We start from the raw sequence: 16,059 nt of genomic DNA, 5'->3' as shown, positions 1-16,059 counted from the left end.
ATGTTCTTAGAGAATTTTAGAGAATCAACTAAAAAACTATTTGAAACAATTAACAATTTTAACAAAGTTGCAGGATATAAATATTTAGGAGACTGCCTGCCAAGACCAACTCAGGAACTATATGAATGAGCACAAGTACAAAATGTTTTTTACACAAATAAAGTGAGATCTAAAGAATTGGAAAAAGATAAATTGCTCATAGATAGACTGAGCTAATATAATAAATAAAAAATGACAATTCTACCTAAATTAATTTATTTATTCAGTACCATATCAAACTGTAATATCTATCTATCTATCTATCTATCTATATAGTGACATATATATATATATATATAGATAGATAGATAGATAGATAGATAGATATAGATAGATATAGATATCACATATATCACTGTCCTTGTCCCCTTATCCCCAATGTAAGTCTCTCTTTCCTACCATAGCCATCTTTGACATAGGCAGAGGAGCATGGAAGGAAAGAAGCATTGATTGAGTGCCTATTGTACTAGGCACTTTGATAAGTACTTTGCAAATATCTTCCCATTTGATTCTTACAACAACCCTTTTTTGGTGACACCATTTTTAAAATTGAGAAAGCACTTAAGAGAAAATATCTTGTCTTCTTTTCCTTTGATATAGTTGTGATATAGGACACAGTCATTTGAGATGTACTGTTTAAATTGATGATCAACCTAACTACATAAATCTTTGTTTTCTACACATAGAGATGTGTAATGTTTCTCTATGGACTTGCCTGGGGTCACACAGCAAATGAGTGTCCAAAACAGGATTTGAACTTGACCTTCCAGATTCCAGACTCTGGACTGTTTATCTAGATGCCTCTGGAACAGTATATTACCCACAAAATCCAGCAGCAATAAATAGAAAAAGTAATTCCCTTAAAAATCTATCTATCTCTATATCACATAGATATGGTGAGGTGGGGTACACAAAACACAATCATCAATGACTATAATAATTTACTGTTTGATAAACCCAAAGACTCCAGCTTCTGGGAAAAGAACTCACTATTTCACAAAAACTGCTGGGGAAATGGGCAAATATAGCAAACACTAGGCATAGACCAATATCTCATACCCTATACCAAGATAAATTGAAATGGGTACATGATTAGACATTAAAGGTGATATCATAAGCAAATTAGGAGAGCGAGGAGAGCAGATCTATGGAGAAGATAAGAATTTATGACCAGCTACAAGATAGAGAACATTATGAAATGCAGAATGGATAATTTTGATTACATTAAATCAAAACTGTTTTGCACAAACAAAACTAATACCACCAGAATTAAAAGAAAAGCAGAAAGCTTGGAAACCAATTTTACAGCCAGTGTTTCTGATGACCGTATGTCTCAAATATGTAAAGAACTGAGTCAAACTTATAAGAATACAAATCATTCCCCAATGGATAAATGATCAAAGAATACAAATATGTAGTTTTCAGATAAAGAAACTAAAGCTATCTGTGGTAGAAAAAATGGTATCATGTTGGCTAAAAGGATAGGGAAAAATAATGATAAATGTTAGAGAAGATATAGGAAATATTGTTAGTGTGGTTGTGAACTGTATCCAACTATTCTGGAAGGCAATTTAGAACTATGTCCAAAGGCTATAAAACTACGAATACTCTTTGATCCAGCAATACCAGTACCAGATTTGTAACCCAAAGATATAAAAAAGAAGAAAAGGACTGACATGTACAAAAATATTTATGGCAACTCTTTTGTGGTGGCAAAGATTTGGAAACTGAGGGAGTGTCCATCAATTAAGGAATGGCTGAATAAATTGAGGTATATGAATGTAAGAGAATAATATTGTTCATTAAGAAATTATGAGTAGGCCAATTTCAGAAAAGCCTGGACTTACATGAACTGATGTTGAGTGATCTTAACAAAATTGGGAGAACATTCTACACGCTAACAGCAACATTGTGTGATGATCAGTAATGATACACTTAGCTCTTACTATCAATATAATGATTCAAGTCAATTTTATGGTGGAAAATGCTATCTACACTAAGAAAAATGGCTCTGGAGCCTGAATATAGAGCAAAGAATACTATTTTCACTTTTTTGTTTGTTTTCTTTTTTGTAGGTTTTTTATCCTTTTTTCAGAAAATGATTCATGGAAATCTGTTTAACAGGATTGTACTAATGTAACCTATATAAGATTGTTTGCTGTTTTGGGGAAGGTAAAAAAAGAAAGGGAGGGAGATAAATTTGGAAGAGAAAATTTTATAAAAGTGAAAGTTGAAATTACATGTAATTGGAAAAAATTAAATTATTACTAAGTACACAAAATAGAGTCACAAAGAATCAGATAGGTGTGAATACCACTGAGGAACAATAATCTCTGGAGAAGGTAGTAGGAAGAATAATGGGGGAAACTACATTAATGCAAAAAAATCAGACAACAATAAAATTTTATTTTTCTTATGTAAAAAAGGTGCTATAATAGTTTAGGTAAAAGGAGATGAAGGCTTAAGCTCATTTGCATGATCTATTCTTGAAGAAGTCATGGTATCAAATTATTTTTCTTGGTATTCACCAAGAATTTCTAAGGTCATTTCCAGTCATCTTGAATTATGTCTGTCACTCAGGTGACTCTGGAGGAGAGAATGAGATTGATAACTTTGCACAATTCTGCCTTGAATCCAATGCACTCACAAATCAAGACATAGCCTTTGTGATGCCATTGCTTCTCTTCAAGAATGAAGAATCAACAACATCAACAACAATGAATCTCTCATCTTCTTGCTTCATAAAGCTTGAAAAATCCATTCTCTTCCTAGGAAAAAAATTCCCACACATGCCCTTCTCCAATCATGTAGTACATTTCCCATACTACACAATTTTTCTAAAATTCTTGACAGTGAGTTGGAAATTAAATTTTTCTACTGATTATAAAACAAATAAGTTCTTTTTCAATTAAGTCATGGGTTCCAAGTATTAAGTTTTCTCTTTTTAAATCTCAGAATAAGCAATGGAAAAAAAAAAGGTTTTGGTAACCATCAGTTTGCCAATCCCCAAGGGTTTCACAGTAGCCTCTGAGGTTGGCAGCTCAAATTTAAGGTTCCTTGTTCATCCACCTGTTGGATATGGAAGATAGGAAATTTCAGCATTTTGTCAGAGTGAAAAGAGCAGTCAGTGCTTTAAGTCAGCAGACCTAGGCTGGAGCTCCAGTGCAATTTCCTAGCTCTGTGACATTGGGAATGAGACTTAACATATGTGAACTTCAGTTTTCTTGCCTGTAAATAAGGAGCCTGAACAAGATGACCTTTGAAGTCCTTCCTTTCTCTAAATCCTGAGTTTGTTATTCACCCATTGTGTTTCCTATGACTTTTATTTCTTTGAGACTTATTTTCCCTGTAAAAAGAAAAAAACTTAATCATTGCTAAGAACCCTTCCATTTCTAATATCCTAGAGTCTGTAATTTTTTCAGGCCATTAGAAATGTCAGATATTTCTAATAAATGAGTATGCAAGGGAAAGCCTAGCACTGACTCCTCCAGTGCCACTTAACAAGGAATCTGGAGATGATGGCTCTGATCTTCACTTAGACTTTGTGACCTGAGAGCTCATTGTGCATCTCCTTTTCAATTCTTAAGATTTTACAGCCCGTTTGTCCATCCAGGACTACAGCTGTTTGCCCAATTTCCCTTAAGGGCAAGATCCTGAGAAGTGATCCAGAAGAGACAAAGGAGACTCAGACTTAATTCAGACTTACCACACCAAGGTAAGTCAGTCAAATTGGGAAGTATCGTTAAAAGAGCTATGGACTTGGATCTGAGTGACCTGATATCAAGTTTAATACATTTTACTAATTGTAGGACATGGGAAATGTATCAACTGCCTGGACTAGGGTGGGGAGGGAGAGAGCATATTAAAAAACCTGAAGCAGCAAGTCTGGGAGAAGAGTAATGCTGCAAAATATATGGAAAAACTCAAAGCATAGGTAAGTTTGGAGAGGATGATGATAATGGGATGATGTTGCCTTTTAATTGCTGATGGAAGCATAACCGGGGCAGTTTGTTTCAGCAGACAATGGCGAAATCCCAACTAAAATATTACAAAGAATTTTTGAGGTGGTGGATGATCATAGATCTATGGCTTTATAAGTATAAAGAATGTTTGAAAGCATTTTAATTCATATAAATTGACAATCCATCTGTATCTTGTAATTGTCTTCACTGAGATGAAGTTACTTGTCTGTTGTTGATGTGAATCAGAGTGCTTGAATTCAGGTTATTACAATTTCCAGATCAGCCTTCTATCCTTTAGGAAAATCAGGCAAGTAAGGCTGGAGAGAGATTTAAGAGATATCTGGAAAACATTACATAAGCCCAGACGTGGAAGAAAATACAATAATCCTCTATTCTAAAAGGAATAGAAAGCCCATCTACAAAATAGTCAAAATGTGGTTATCTCATGTTTAATTGAAGAACTTCAGTGATGGAGAATCATTACAAAGTGATCAAGTGGAGCTATGTTGCTCAAAGAGAAACTCCAGAAACAGATGGATAGATTTTAGAATGAGAAACTTTCTTATAACCCCATTTAAGAAGCAGAATGAGGAAAATAAATCTAAGAAAATGATAGAGAAAAAACAATTCAAGAGGTAGATAAATGACTAGAGATCAGTGTTATGAAAGACACAGGAAGGTAACCAGAAGGAGGTTTGTGGAATACGTTCACTAATGATTTTGGAAGGAATGGGAAAAATTCTCTGAGGAGATCAAGGAGCTGTCAAGTCGTGATGACTTTAATGTGTCCTTTTTTCTTTCAGTGAGAGAATAGAGCCAACCTAAGGAAAATAAAATCTATAAGGCTCCCAGAAAGACCTGGGGTAACTGGACTTTGCAAAGCTGATCACAGATCACTCTATGGAGGAGGTAAGTCTCATAAAGGAGCTGTGAAGGAAGAGGTGACTGAGTCCCCTAGCAGGGACATAGTTTCTTGCTTCTCATGGACAATAGGACAGGATGAAGAAAGGGCTAAAGCAGGAGAGGGAAATACATAGGAAGGACTGAATAATATCATAAAGAATATCTTGCCCTTTTATTATGGTGGGTGGGAGTTACAAAATTTTGCTCTCATCAACTCTCTGTGTGAGGTCACATGAGAATTATTTTAGTAAGAAAACAAACTTAGAAGGAGCAGAAGTTGCACCATTGACATGTGGTAGATTGGGAAAAGTCAACACAGGAGTAATAACAGGAGATGCACAATGAGGCTTTTTTTCATATTTATGTCTATATGTGTGTGTGTATATATACATATATATATATGTATGTATACACACATATAGGTGTGTATATGTGTGTAAATGGTTATATAAAAGGAGCTTAGAAACCCTTAATGACCCTGCAATGAAAATCTTCCAACAGGAAAAGATCACTTGCATTGTAATGATATTTCCCTGTCTCTGAACTTCCCTTTGTCATTCTATTCCATCTGTCCACTTCCTATCCCCTGTCTCCAGGACCTAGCATCATTGTATTTCAACAAACACATGATATTGGATATGATATTGGGACTACTTTTCTTGGAAATCTCATTCCGCTAATCATTCTTTGATTAATTAATTTGAATAAATATTTTTGCCTGTAAAAATATATGAGATCAGTCCAAAAGTACCAAAAGTAAGGCTAGTCTAGGAGCAGAGTTTGGATAACTATCCCCTTTAAAAAGGGGATTTTTGTTCCTCCCAATAGCAAGATTTGACCTATCTATTTTCCCCTTGGTTTAAATTTGAAACTTTACTTGCTTAGTAAAATACACATGCACACATATATGTACACAAAAATATATAAGCCAGTAATAACAACTATCAGGTTCTTAAGACTGGCTAGACTGGCTCGGACTGGTTTAATGAAGAAGCTCTGACTGAGGGATTCCAGTCAGTATAAAAAAGCAGGATTTCAATGATTTGAGAACTTATCTCAGAGCTAAGATCACCTGGGTTCATTTCACCTCTGACACTTACCATCTGTGTCATTCTCGCTGTCCATTTAATTTTACGCCTCTGGACAGTTCTCTAAATTTATAAGTTGTAGAGAAAGTATTACGCTCATTGTCAGAGAGATATATAGGTGTTTCCCGTACCAGTGAAATCACAGGTCCAATCTTTATCTCCATATAATTTCCTTAGAAGTTCTTAAGTTTTTATAAGAAATAAAATAGTCTCCTCTCCCGGTCTTCTTCCTGATCGATCCGTCTCAGTCTTATTCACTGGTAATTTTTTTTTCTTTCTGCCTCCAACATTTGTGTTTATTCCAAGGTTCTCATCTTTAACTCCATTCTTCTATCACAGCAGATATAAACTTATCAAGCCATGAAGTGCTTGAGTTTATTGTTGCTGTTCGTTTCACATCCTCACAACCTAGCACCATGACATGGAATTTATTGTTTAATAATATTTTCCGAATTGCTCATATATCATAAGATCATAGACCTAGAACTGAAAAGGATTTTGAGGCCATTTAGTCCAACTCCCTTTCCAGATGGGGGAACTGAGATCCACACAGAGGTAGTAACTTCCCACATGGACAAGAAGTAGAATTAGGATTATACCTAGGATCCCAGATTTGAAATCTATTACTTTTTTCCAATGAACTATGATGCTTCCCAAATTGATTAGAATTTCCCTTTTATTCTTTACCACTTCTACAGGAAAGGACAGAACAGAAAAAAGTCTTCTTAATGTTTATAGGAGGAAGAAAAATTTGAAAGTAATAATAGCATTTACACTGTACTTTAAGGTTTAGAATGAATTTTATTCATGGGATATCTCATTTGAACCTCATGTGATTCAATAACCCATACGGCAGATGCTATATTCTCTTTTTACAGATTAGGAAACTGAGGTAAAATAATAGGCGAAGTGTCACAGCCAGCTAGGAAATGTCTGAGGCTGGATTTCAACTCTGCTCTTTCTAACTCCAAACTCAGCATTCCATGTACTATACCACTGGCATGCCTCTAATGGCATGGGCAAAATCTGTTAGAAAGAAGTGAAACTTGAACACAGGCATTCCAGACCTCCAGACCAATTTTATGTCTATTACTTCTTTTAATAAATTTTAAATAGTATTTTATTTTGAATAATATTAGCTTTTTAGTTTTCAAAATACATGCAAAGATAGTTTTCAATATCCACTCTTGCAAAATCCTGGGTTCCAAATTTTTCTCCCTCCCTCTCCACTTCCACTCTCTCCTAGAAAGCAAGTAATCCAATATAGATTAAACATGTGCAATATTTAGAAAAATATATTTTGACATATATTATGCTTGCAAGAAAAATCAAATTAAAAAGAAAAAAAACCTTGAAAGAGAAAAAAGCAAGCAAACGATGACAACAACAAAGGTGAAAATACTATGTTGTGAAGCACATTTAATTTCCATAGTCCTCCCTCTGAATGTGGATAGCTCTATCACAAGTTATTGCAATTGCCTTGGAATCACCTCTCAATAGTATTTTAATTTCTAAATACATGAAAATGTAGTTTTCAGCATAAACTTTTGTAAAACATTTTGTTCCAAATTGTTCTCCCTCTCTTCACTATCTCCCTCCTCCCCAAGATAGCAAGTAATCTGATATTGGTTAAATATGTGTAATTCTTTTATATATAATTCCATCTTTCATGCAGTGCAAGAAAAATCTGACCAAAAGGGGAAAAATCATGAGAAAGAAAACAAACAAATAAAAAGTCAAAACTATTATTCAATTCATCTTTGGTCTCTATAGTTCTCCTTCTCTCTCTCTAGATAAAGATAATATTTTCCATCCCAATTTCATTAGAATTTCCTTGATTCACTGCCTTATTGAGACATGTCACGTCCATCACAGTAGGTCATCACATAACCTTGTTGTTACTTTGGCAATATTCTCTTGGTTCTGCTCATTTAACTCAGCCTCATTCATGTAAATAGTTCCGGGCTTTTCGGAAATCAGCCTGCTCATCATTTGTTTTTATTGAACAACACTATTCCCCTACATTTTTATACCATAACTTATGCAGCCGTATCCCAACTGATGGGCATCCACTCAATTTCCAATTGAACCTCTGATGACTTCTAATCTCCTTGGGCAGATTATTACATTTTTAAGTATTAGAGGACAATTTTCCCATATATGCAGCTGGAATTTCCCTCTCTATAAACTCTGTGTATTGATGTTATGATATTAGCTCCATTTTCTATAACTGAAGGGAAATAATGATAATCTCGAGAGTAGCTGACATTAATGTAATGTTTTAGATCTTGCAAAACACTTGGCAAATATTACCTAATTTTATCTTCAGAACAACTATGGAAGGCAGGTGTTTTGATATTGGATAGATGAAGAAAGCTAGATCATTTAAATGAACTTGCTCAGGTTCACAAGACTAGTATGTTTCTGCATTTGTATTTGAACTCGTCTTCCTAATGCCAGGTTCCTTGACCCTTAGTTGTCTGAGTCTCTTCCATATGATGGCTCTTCAGATATTTGAAGAGAGTTACCATGTTTCGCACCCAACAACTCACCTACTCAAGTTCCTTATTCTCTAGGTTAATTATCACCAGTTTTTTTCTTTTTTTTTTTAAATCAATAGCCATCCAAGGCCACAAGGGGAGAATCCAATGATGAGGCATATCTTCACCACAAAGACCCATTTTAATGGGTCTGCTCCCATTTTCATAAGGCTCCTATATGCTCATTAAGTCTCTAATATTTCTATTCATATTGCCATACAAATGTGAATTATCATTGTCTTCCAGTCGTAATAACCATAGTAAAAATAGATATATAAAGTTTTTTGTTACAGAAAAAGAAGTAATTTATAACATATAAAATATTAATGTTGCACATAATATTCTAATATATAAAATAATAAAAGGGCACTGAACACAGATTTACAGGATTTAAATTTAAATCCTCAGCTCCAGTACTTCAAAGTTACAAAAATCTAGCCAAATTTATTATTCTCTAGGTTAATTATCACCAGCTTTTTTTTTAAATCAATAGCCATCTGAGGCCATAAGGGGAGATCCAATGATGAGGCATATCTTCACCACAAAGACCCATTCTAATGGGTCTGCTCCCATTTTCATAAGGCTCCTATATGCTCATTAAGTCTCTAATATTTCTATTCATATTGCCATACAAATGTGAATTATCATTGTCTTCCAGTGGTAATAACCATAGTAAAAAAAAAAAAATATATATATATATATATATATATGTATATATATATATATATAAAGTTTTTCGTTACAGAAAAAGAAGTAATTTACAATATATAAAATATTGATGTTGCACATAATATTCTAATATATAAAATAATAAAAGGGCACTGAACACAGATTTGCAGGATTTAAATTTAATTCCTCAGCTCCAGTACTTCAAAATTACAAAAATCTAGCCAAATTTATTATTCTCTAGGTTAATTATCACCAGCTTTTTTTAAAATCAATAGCCATCTGAGACCATAAGGGGAGATCCAATAATGAGGCATATCTTCACCACAAAGACCCATTTTAATGGGTCTGCTCCCATTTTCATAAGGTTCCTATATGCTCATTAAGTCTCTAATATTTCTATTCATATTGCCATACAAATGTGAATTATCATTGTCTTCCAGTCGTAATAACCATAGTAAAAATAGATATATAAAGTTTTTTGTTACAGAAAAAGAAGTAATTTATAACATATAAAATATTAATGTTGCACATAATATTCTAATATATAAAATAATAAAAGGGCACTGAACACAGATTTACAGGATTTAAATTTAAATCCTCAGCTCCAGTACTTCAAAATTACAAAAATCTAGCCAAATTTATTATTCTCTAGGTTAATTATCACCAGCTTTTTTTTTAAATCAATAGCCATCTGAGGCCATAAGGGGAGATCCAATGATGGGGCATATCTTCACCACAAAGACCCATTCTAATGGGTCTGCTCCCATTTTCATAAGGCTCCTATATGCTCATTCAGTCTTTACATCCTTTCCTCTAACAGTTCTATTCATATTGCCATACAAATGTGAATTATCATTGTCTTCCAGTGGTAATAACCATAGTAAAAAAAAAAAAAAAAATATATATATATATATATATATATATATATATATATATATAAAGTTTTTCGTTACAGAAAAAGAAGTAATTTACAATATATAAAATATTAATGTTACACATAATATTCTAATATATAAAATAATAAAAGGGAACTGAATACAGATTTACAGGATTTAAATTTAAATCCTCAGCTCCAGTACTTCAAAATTACAAAAACCTAGCCAAATTTAAGCTTTAACTTCCCTCCAGGAAAATATAAACAATCATATTTACATTCCCACCCTGGAATTATCTTGTCATTAAAATTTTCCCAATCTAATAGGGCTATAAAAATGGCAGCTATTGTTATTTCTGTAGCATTCAAAATGCATGTTATTCTTCCTATTCAATAAACTCCATTATTATTGCCTGCTTCTACTATAACCTCCTCTAAATATGTAAAGCTCTTCCCCAGCTGACCAATAACTCCTGTCTTTCTAGTCTCCTTCCTTCTTATTCCGTCCCAGGCACTCTAGAGTTCAGCTGCATTTTTGTACTTTCCATTCATTTCACATAATGACCCATGTCCCAAGTCTCTGCCTTTGAATTGGTCTGCTGTGTTTGGGATATACTAACTCTTCATCTCCAATTCTTTAAACCCTGCTTTTTTCAAGACTCAACTCAAACACTATTTTTTTTTTTTTTTTGCAAAGGGCATCCCCCATCCCACCATGCCCTGACTTTCCCTTTGTATCTATTTTGAAGGTTTCTGTTTATGGACCAAGGGATCTCCCCCTTTAGGATGTAATCTCCTGGGAGAGAAGGACATATTTTGAGTTTTTCTTTGTATTCCCAAATCTTAGTACAGTTCTTGATGCAAAGGAAGCACTGAATAAAGGCTTGCTGTTAGCTTGATAAGTCCCATTCCAATCTTCCTCCAAATTAACCATGTAGGATTGTGATGATATGTAATGTCATGAAAACTTTGCTCTTTGCCTCCAGCCTGGAAGACACTGGGGGGAGGCCAACATGACCCGGGTCCAGGAGTTCATCCTGCTGGGCTTGTCCACAAGGCCAGGTCTACGTGGAGTCCTCTTTGCAGTGTTCCTCACCCTCTACCTGCTGACTGTCTTGGAGAACACCATCATTATCTTGCTCATCTGGAGCCACACAGAACTCCACAAGCCCATGTATTTCTTCCTGGGGAACCTGAGCTGCTTGGAAATGTGCTATGTCTCAGTCACCGTGCCCACCCTGCTGCTTGGGCTCTGGTCAGGGCCTTGCCATGTCCCATTCACATCCTGTATGACTCAGCTCTTCTTCTTCATCACCCTTATCTGTGCTGAGTGCACTCTCCTGGCCTCCATGGCCTACGACCGCTACGTGGCCATCTGCCGTCCTCTCCACTATCCAATACTCATGAGGCCCCAGGTCTGCCTCATGTTGGCCATAGCCTCCTGGATGGGCAGCCTCAGTGTCTCTGTGATCAAAACAACCTTTATTGCTGGACTTTCCTATTGTGGCCCCAATGTCCTCAACCACTTCTTTTGTGACGTCTCCCCTCTGCTCAACCTCTCTTGTACCCATGTAGCACTTACTGAGCTGGTCGACTTCATCTCAGCCATTGTCATTTTCTATGGCTCCCTCATGGTTGCCCTGGTCTCCTATGTGGCCATTGGGGCAGCTGTGGCACGTATGCCCTCAGCTGCTGCCCGGCTCAAGGCCTTCTCTACCTGTGCTTCTCACCTCATTGTGGTGGGCATCTTCTACTCAGCTGCCATCTTCATCTACGCCCGGCCCAAGCGCATGGAAAACATGGACCTCAGCAAACTGCTGTCTGTCATCTACACCGTGCTCACACCCATGTGCAACCCAATCATCTACTGCCTGAGGAACAAGGAGTTCCAAGGGGCTTTTCACAAGACCCTTTCCAAAATTAGGATCAGTCAGAGTTCTGCCAGCTAAAAGTGCAGCTCACCCCTGTGTCCCCTAAGCATATTTCAGTAGCCATCTCCTCCTTCCCGACTTTCTCATTCTGTTCATACACTTACCCAACATCATTAACATGTTGGATACCTCTGCCTCTCTTGCTTCCCAGATCCAGTCATTGGCTAAGCCTTCTCAGTTCCTTGAGATATGATTTCTGTAGCAAAAAGAACTCTAGTTCTGAGGTCAAAAAATGTATCTTCTAGTCCTGGTTCTGCCACGTCATATTTGGCTAAATTACTTATTTTTTGAGGGCTTCATCTTCCTCATTTATAAAATAAGGAGGTAAAACTAGAAGACCTTTCAGCTTTATAACTGTGATCTTATGAGTTCTTCAATACATAGATTCTCTCTCCCTGCACAAAATAAAATTATCATATGCTCTCTTTCTTTCATATTCTTTTCCAGTTGTCTTTTTGTTTTTATATGTTCAATTCCAGGATTGTCAAATGTAAATAGAAATAGAATCTTATAGTGTCTTATATAGTGTCTTAGAAAAACACAAATTAATATCACTTATGTTTTATTGTATTTTTATTTCTTTTTAAAAATATTTCCCAATTACTTCTGCCTATGGCTCAGGAATTTTGTGGCCACTTGTGGCTCTTATGGGCTGCAAATCAGGACCCATCTTCTATATTCTTACAATGGTCTCAGCATCCTCAACACTGAAGATAATAAATAGGATTAAGCTGTGTATGACTATCAATTCTAAAAGATGCAACTTCTCTCTCTCTCTCTCTCTGTCTCTCTCTCTCTCTGTCTCTCTGTCTCTCTCTCTCTCTGTCTCTCTCACTCTCTCTCTCTGTCTCTCTCTGTCTCTCTCTGTCTCTGTCTCTCTCTCTCTCTCTCTGTCTCTGTCTCTCTCTCTGTCTCTCTCTCTCCCTCTCTCTGTCTCTCTCTGTCTCTCTCTCTGTCTCCCCCCCTCTCTCTCCCGCTCTCTGTCTCTCTCTGTCTCTCTGTCTCTCTCCTCTCTCTCTCTCTCTCTCTCTCTCTCTCTCTCTCTCTCTCTCTCTCTCTCTCTCTCTCTCTCTCTCTGTCTCCCCCCCCTCTCTCTCTCCCGCTCTCTGTCTCTCTGTCTCTCTCCTCTCTCTCTCTCTCTCTCTCTCTCTCTCTCTCTCTCTCTCTCTCTCTCTCTCTCTCTCTCTCTCTCTCTCTCCCTCTTTTTCTGTCTCTCTGTCTATGTGTGTCAATGTCTCTGTCTCTCTCTCTCCTCACTCTCCCTCTTTTCTCTCTGTCTCTGTCTCTGTCTCTGTGTGTGTGTGTCAATGTCCCTATCTCTGTCTCTCTCTCTCCTCACTCTCCCTCTTTTCTCTCTGTCTCTGTCTGTGTGTGTGTGTCAATATCTTTGTCTCTCTCTCTCCCCACTCTCCCTCTTTTTTCTCTCTCTCTGTCCCCACTCTCCCTCTTTTTCTCTCTTTGCTTCTCCCTTCCTTCTATCTGACTTACTTTTATGAAGACTCTTAGTCTTTGTAGCTATCTAGTGCATGGATGACCAATGCTTTGCCTAACTATATTTATTACAAGGGAGTTCTTTCCATTTATTTTTATTTTTCCATTGAAGAAGTGGAAGGGAAAGAAACTAAATACCTGTTAATTGAAAAGAAATAAAATTTAATAAAAAGATAAATTGTGTGATGAAAACATCTGGAAATTATGGTTTTATGGATGCAACTTTTGAGAGGATAGAGGATATTGAGTGAGTGGTTTTAAGACACAATAACAGCTGACATTTTTCTATGTTCAAAGGATTTGGCAGAAGGGGCTTTCCATGTCTTGTTAGAACAACTTTTGGAAATAATTACTGCAGGCATTATCATCCCCATCTTAGAGATTCCTTTTTGAATGATTATTTTGCTATTTGAAAGCTTGGGAGAAAGTACTTCTACTTGTGGAGTGGAAGGGGGGTGCCTCAAGCTTCGATTCAGCTCTCCACTCTGGCCAGGAACTGTAAACCAAGAGCTCTACCCTTCTACAAGTGCCCACAGTCAGCAGTGCCCATTCCCTACAGCTTCTGCACTCACCAGGTGCTGGTTCCTTCTCCACCAGGGTTATTGCTCCCAATCAGTTAAGGTTTGCTCTGACTTCCAGGACTGGAACCCCCAACTCCACAGACAGTCTAGGAGGTGAAAGTCTCTGTGGTTCCTGCTAGGGTGTCAGCCATACTCAGCTAGCTTGAGGGGTCCCTTCAAGATGTTTCTGTGGAGCTAGACAGGAAGTATTTGTTTTCAGAAGGTTAATCTCCAGCCCAAAGCCTTTCTTCAGATCTTCTCAAGTTGTATCTGGGATCTAGTTCTGCACAAAGTCTTGACTTTTCATGAGTCTACAATTTGTTGGGGAAATTAGAAGAGCTTGAAATTTACCAACCTACTCTGCCATCTTCCCAGAATCCTTACCTGTCTTTTTTCAAAAAGAGCTAGTGACATCTTGGGGTAATATCTTGATTGGTGAATTAATTAAATTAAATGAGGCAGAACTGCATGAAACTATCATCAAACTCTCTCCCTCTTCCAAAGTCCATGAAATCCAGTGGCAAGACAAAAATAAGGGCAATGGCTGATGGTCCAAGACATCTTCAAAATCAGACCAAGCTTTAGAGCTTGATGGTGAAAATAATTCTTTGAGGGGGCAGCTAGGTGGCGCAATGGATAGAGCACCATCCCTGAATTCAGGAGGACCTGAGTTCAAATGTGATCTCAGACACTTAACACTTTCTAGCCCTGTGACCCTGGGCAAGTCACTTAACCCCAGCCTCAGGGGGGAAAAAAATAATAATTCTTTGAAAATTAGAATTGGGCAAGAGGAATCCAGTGAAACTATGAGAGACCAAGAAATAACAAAACAGATTATAAAAAATAAAAATAGAACAGATGTGAAACATCTTAGAAGAAAAATGACAGATCTGGAGAACAGATCAAAAAGAGAAAATATGAGAATAATTAGATGACCAGAAATTTCAGACTAAAAAGAGAAGCTTGACACAATAATGCAGGAAATAATCTAAGAAAATTGTCCTGGTATTATAGAACATGAGGGTAAATAGGGAAAAAATTCCACTGGTCACCACCTCAAAGAATTCTATATGGAAAACACAAAGGAATATTATTGCAAAATTTCGCCCATTATTATTTTTACTATTTTATTATTTATTTATTTATTATTAGCTTTTTAGTAAATTTTATTTATTTTCAATTAACAGATATTTAGTTTCTTTCCCTTCTACTTCTTCAATGGAAAAATAAAAATAAATGGAAAGAACTCCCTTGTAATAAATATAGTCAAAGCAAATTCCCACACTGGATCAAAAAGAAAAATTCCCAAGAAACAAGAAAAAAAAAAAAACAATTTAATATGGTGGAGCTGCAATTAGAATTGTACAAGACTTATCAGCAGCTATGAAAAAAGACCATAGATCCTGGAATCATATCTACTGACAACCAAAAGAACTAGGCCTATAGCCAAAAATATATATCCAGCAAAATTATCTATAATCCTGAATGAGAAAAAAAAATGTCATTCAATGAACTTGCAAATTTTCAGGACTTTCTATCAACCAAACCTGAACTTAACAGAAATTTTAACATAAAAGAGTCAATATGAAAGATCAATTTTAAGAAACTTACATGGACAAACTGTTTAAACATGGACAGATTATTTATTTTATGTGTGTGTGTATACATATACACACACACACACACACACACACACACACATATATATATATATATATATATATATATATATATATATATATATGATTCACATCAATAGAAGGATAGCTCAAAAGAAAGTTTGGGAGAGTTAAGATAAAAATAACAATCATGTTATACAAATGAGGTGCAGAAGAAGAATAGACACATAGGCCTTAGAGGGGAAAGAAGGGCTTATAGTTCTGAAAATCTACTCACATCAGGAATGGGTTCAGTAGGTAACACTACATATATACATTGAAGGATATAGCCTCCTCCAAAGTCTCTAAAGAAACAAGTGGTGAAAGAATAAGCAAATGGGGAA

At 36.1% G+C, this 16,059-nt stretch overlaps 1 protein-coding gene across 1 annotated transcript; it reads left to right on the top strand.

Moving 5' to 3' along the window:
- The first annotated feature begins 4,901 nt into the window (after positions 1-4,901).
- Positions 4,902-12,024, top strand: LOC141562603 (olfactory receptor 6Z7-like). Its single transcript, XM_074302608.1, has 2 exons — positions 4,902-4,910; positions 11,062-12,024. The coding sequence occupies exons 1-2, from the start codon at positions 4,902-4,904 to the stop codon at positions 12,022-12,024; spliced, it is 972 nt and encodes a 323-aa protein (XP_074158709.1).
- Positions 12,025-16,059: the final 4,035 nt, after the last annotated feature.

Source organism: Sminthopsis crassicaudata, chromosome 3 (genome assembly GCF_048593235.1).
Source record: "Sminthopsis crassicaudata isolate SCR6 chromosome 3, ASM4859323v1, whole genome shotgun sequence".
Lineage (NCBI taxonomy): Eukaryota > Metazoa > Chordata > Mammalia > Dasyuromorphia > Dasyuridae > Sminthopsis > Sminthopsis crassicaudata.
The sequence above is the reverse complement of the archived record's forward strand: the minus strand, read 5'-3'. Positions and strand labels throughout refer to the sequence as shown.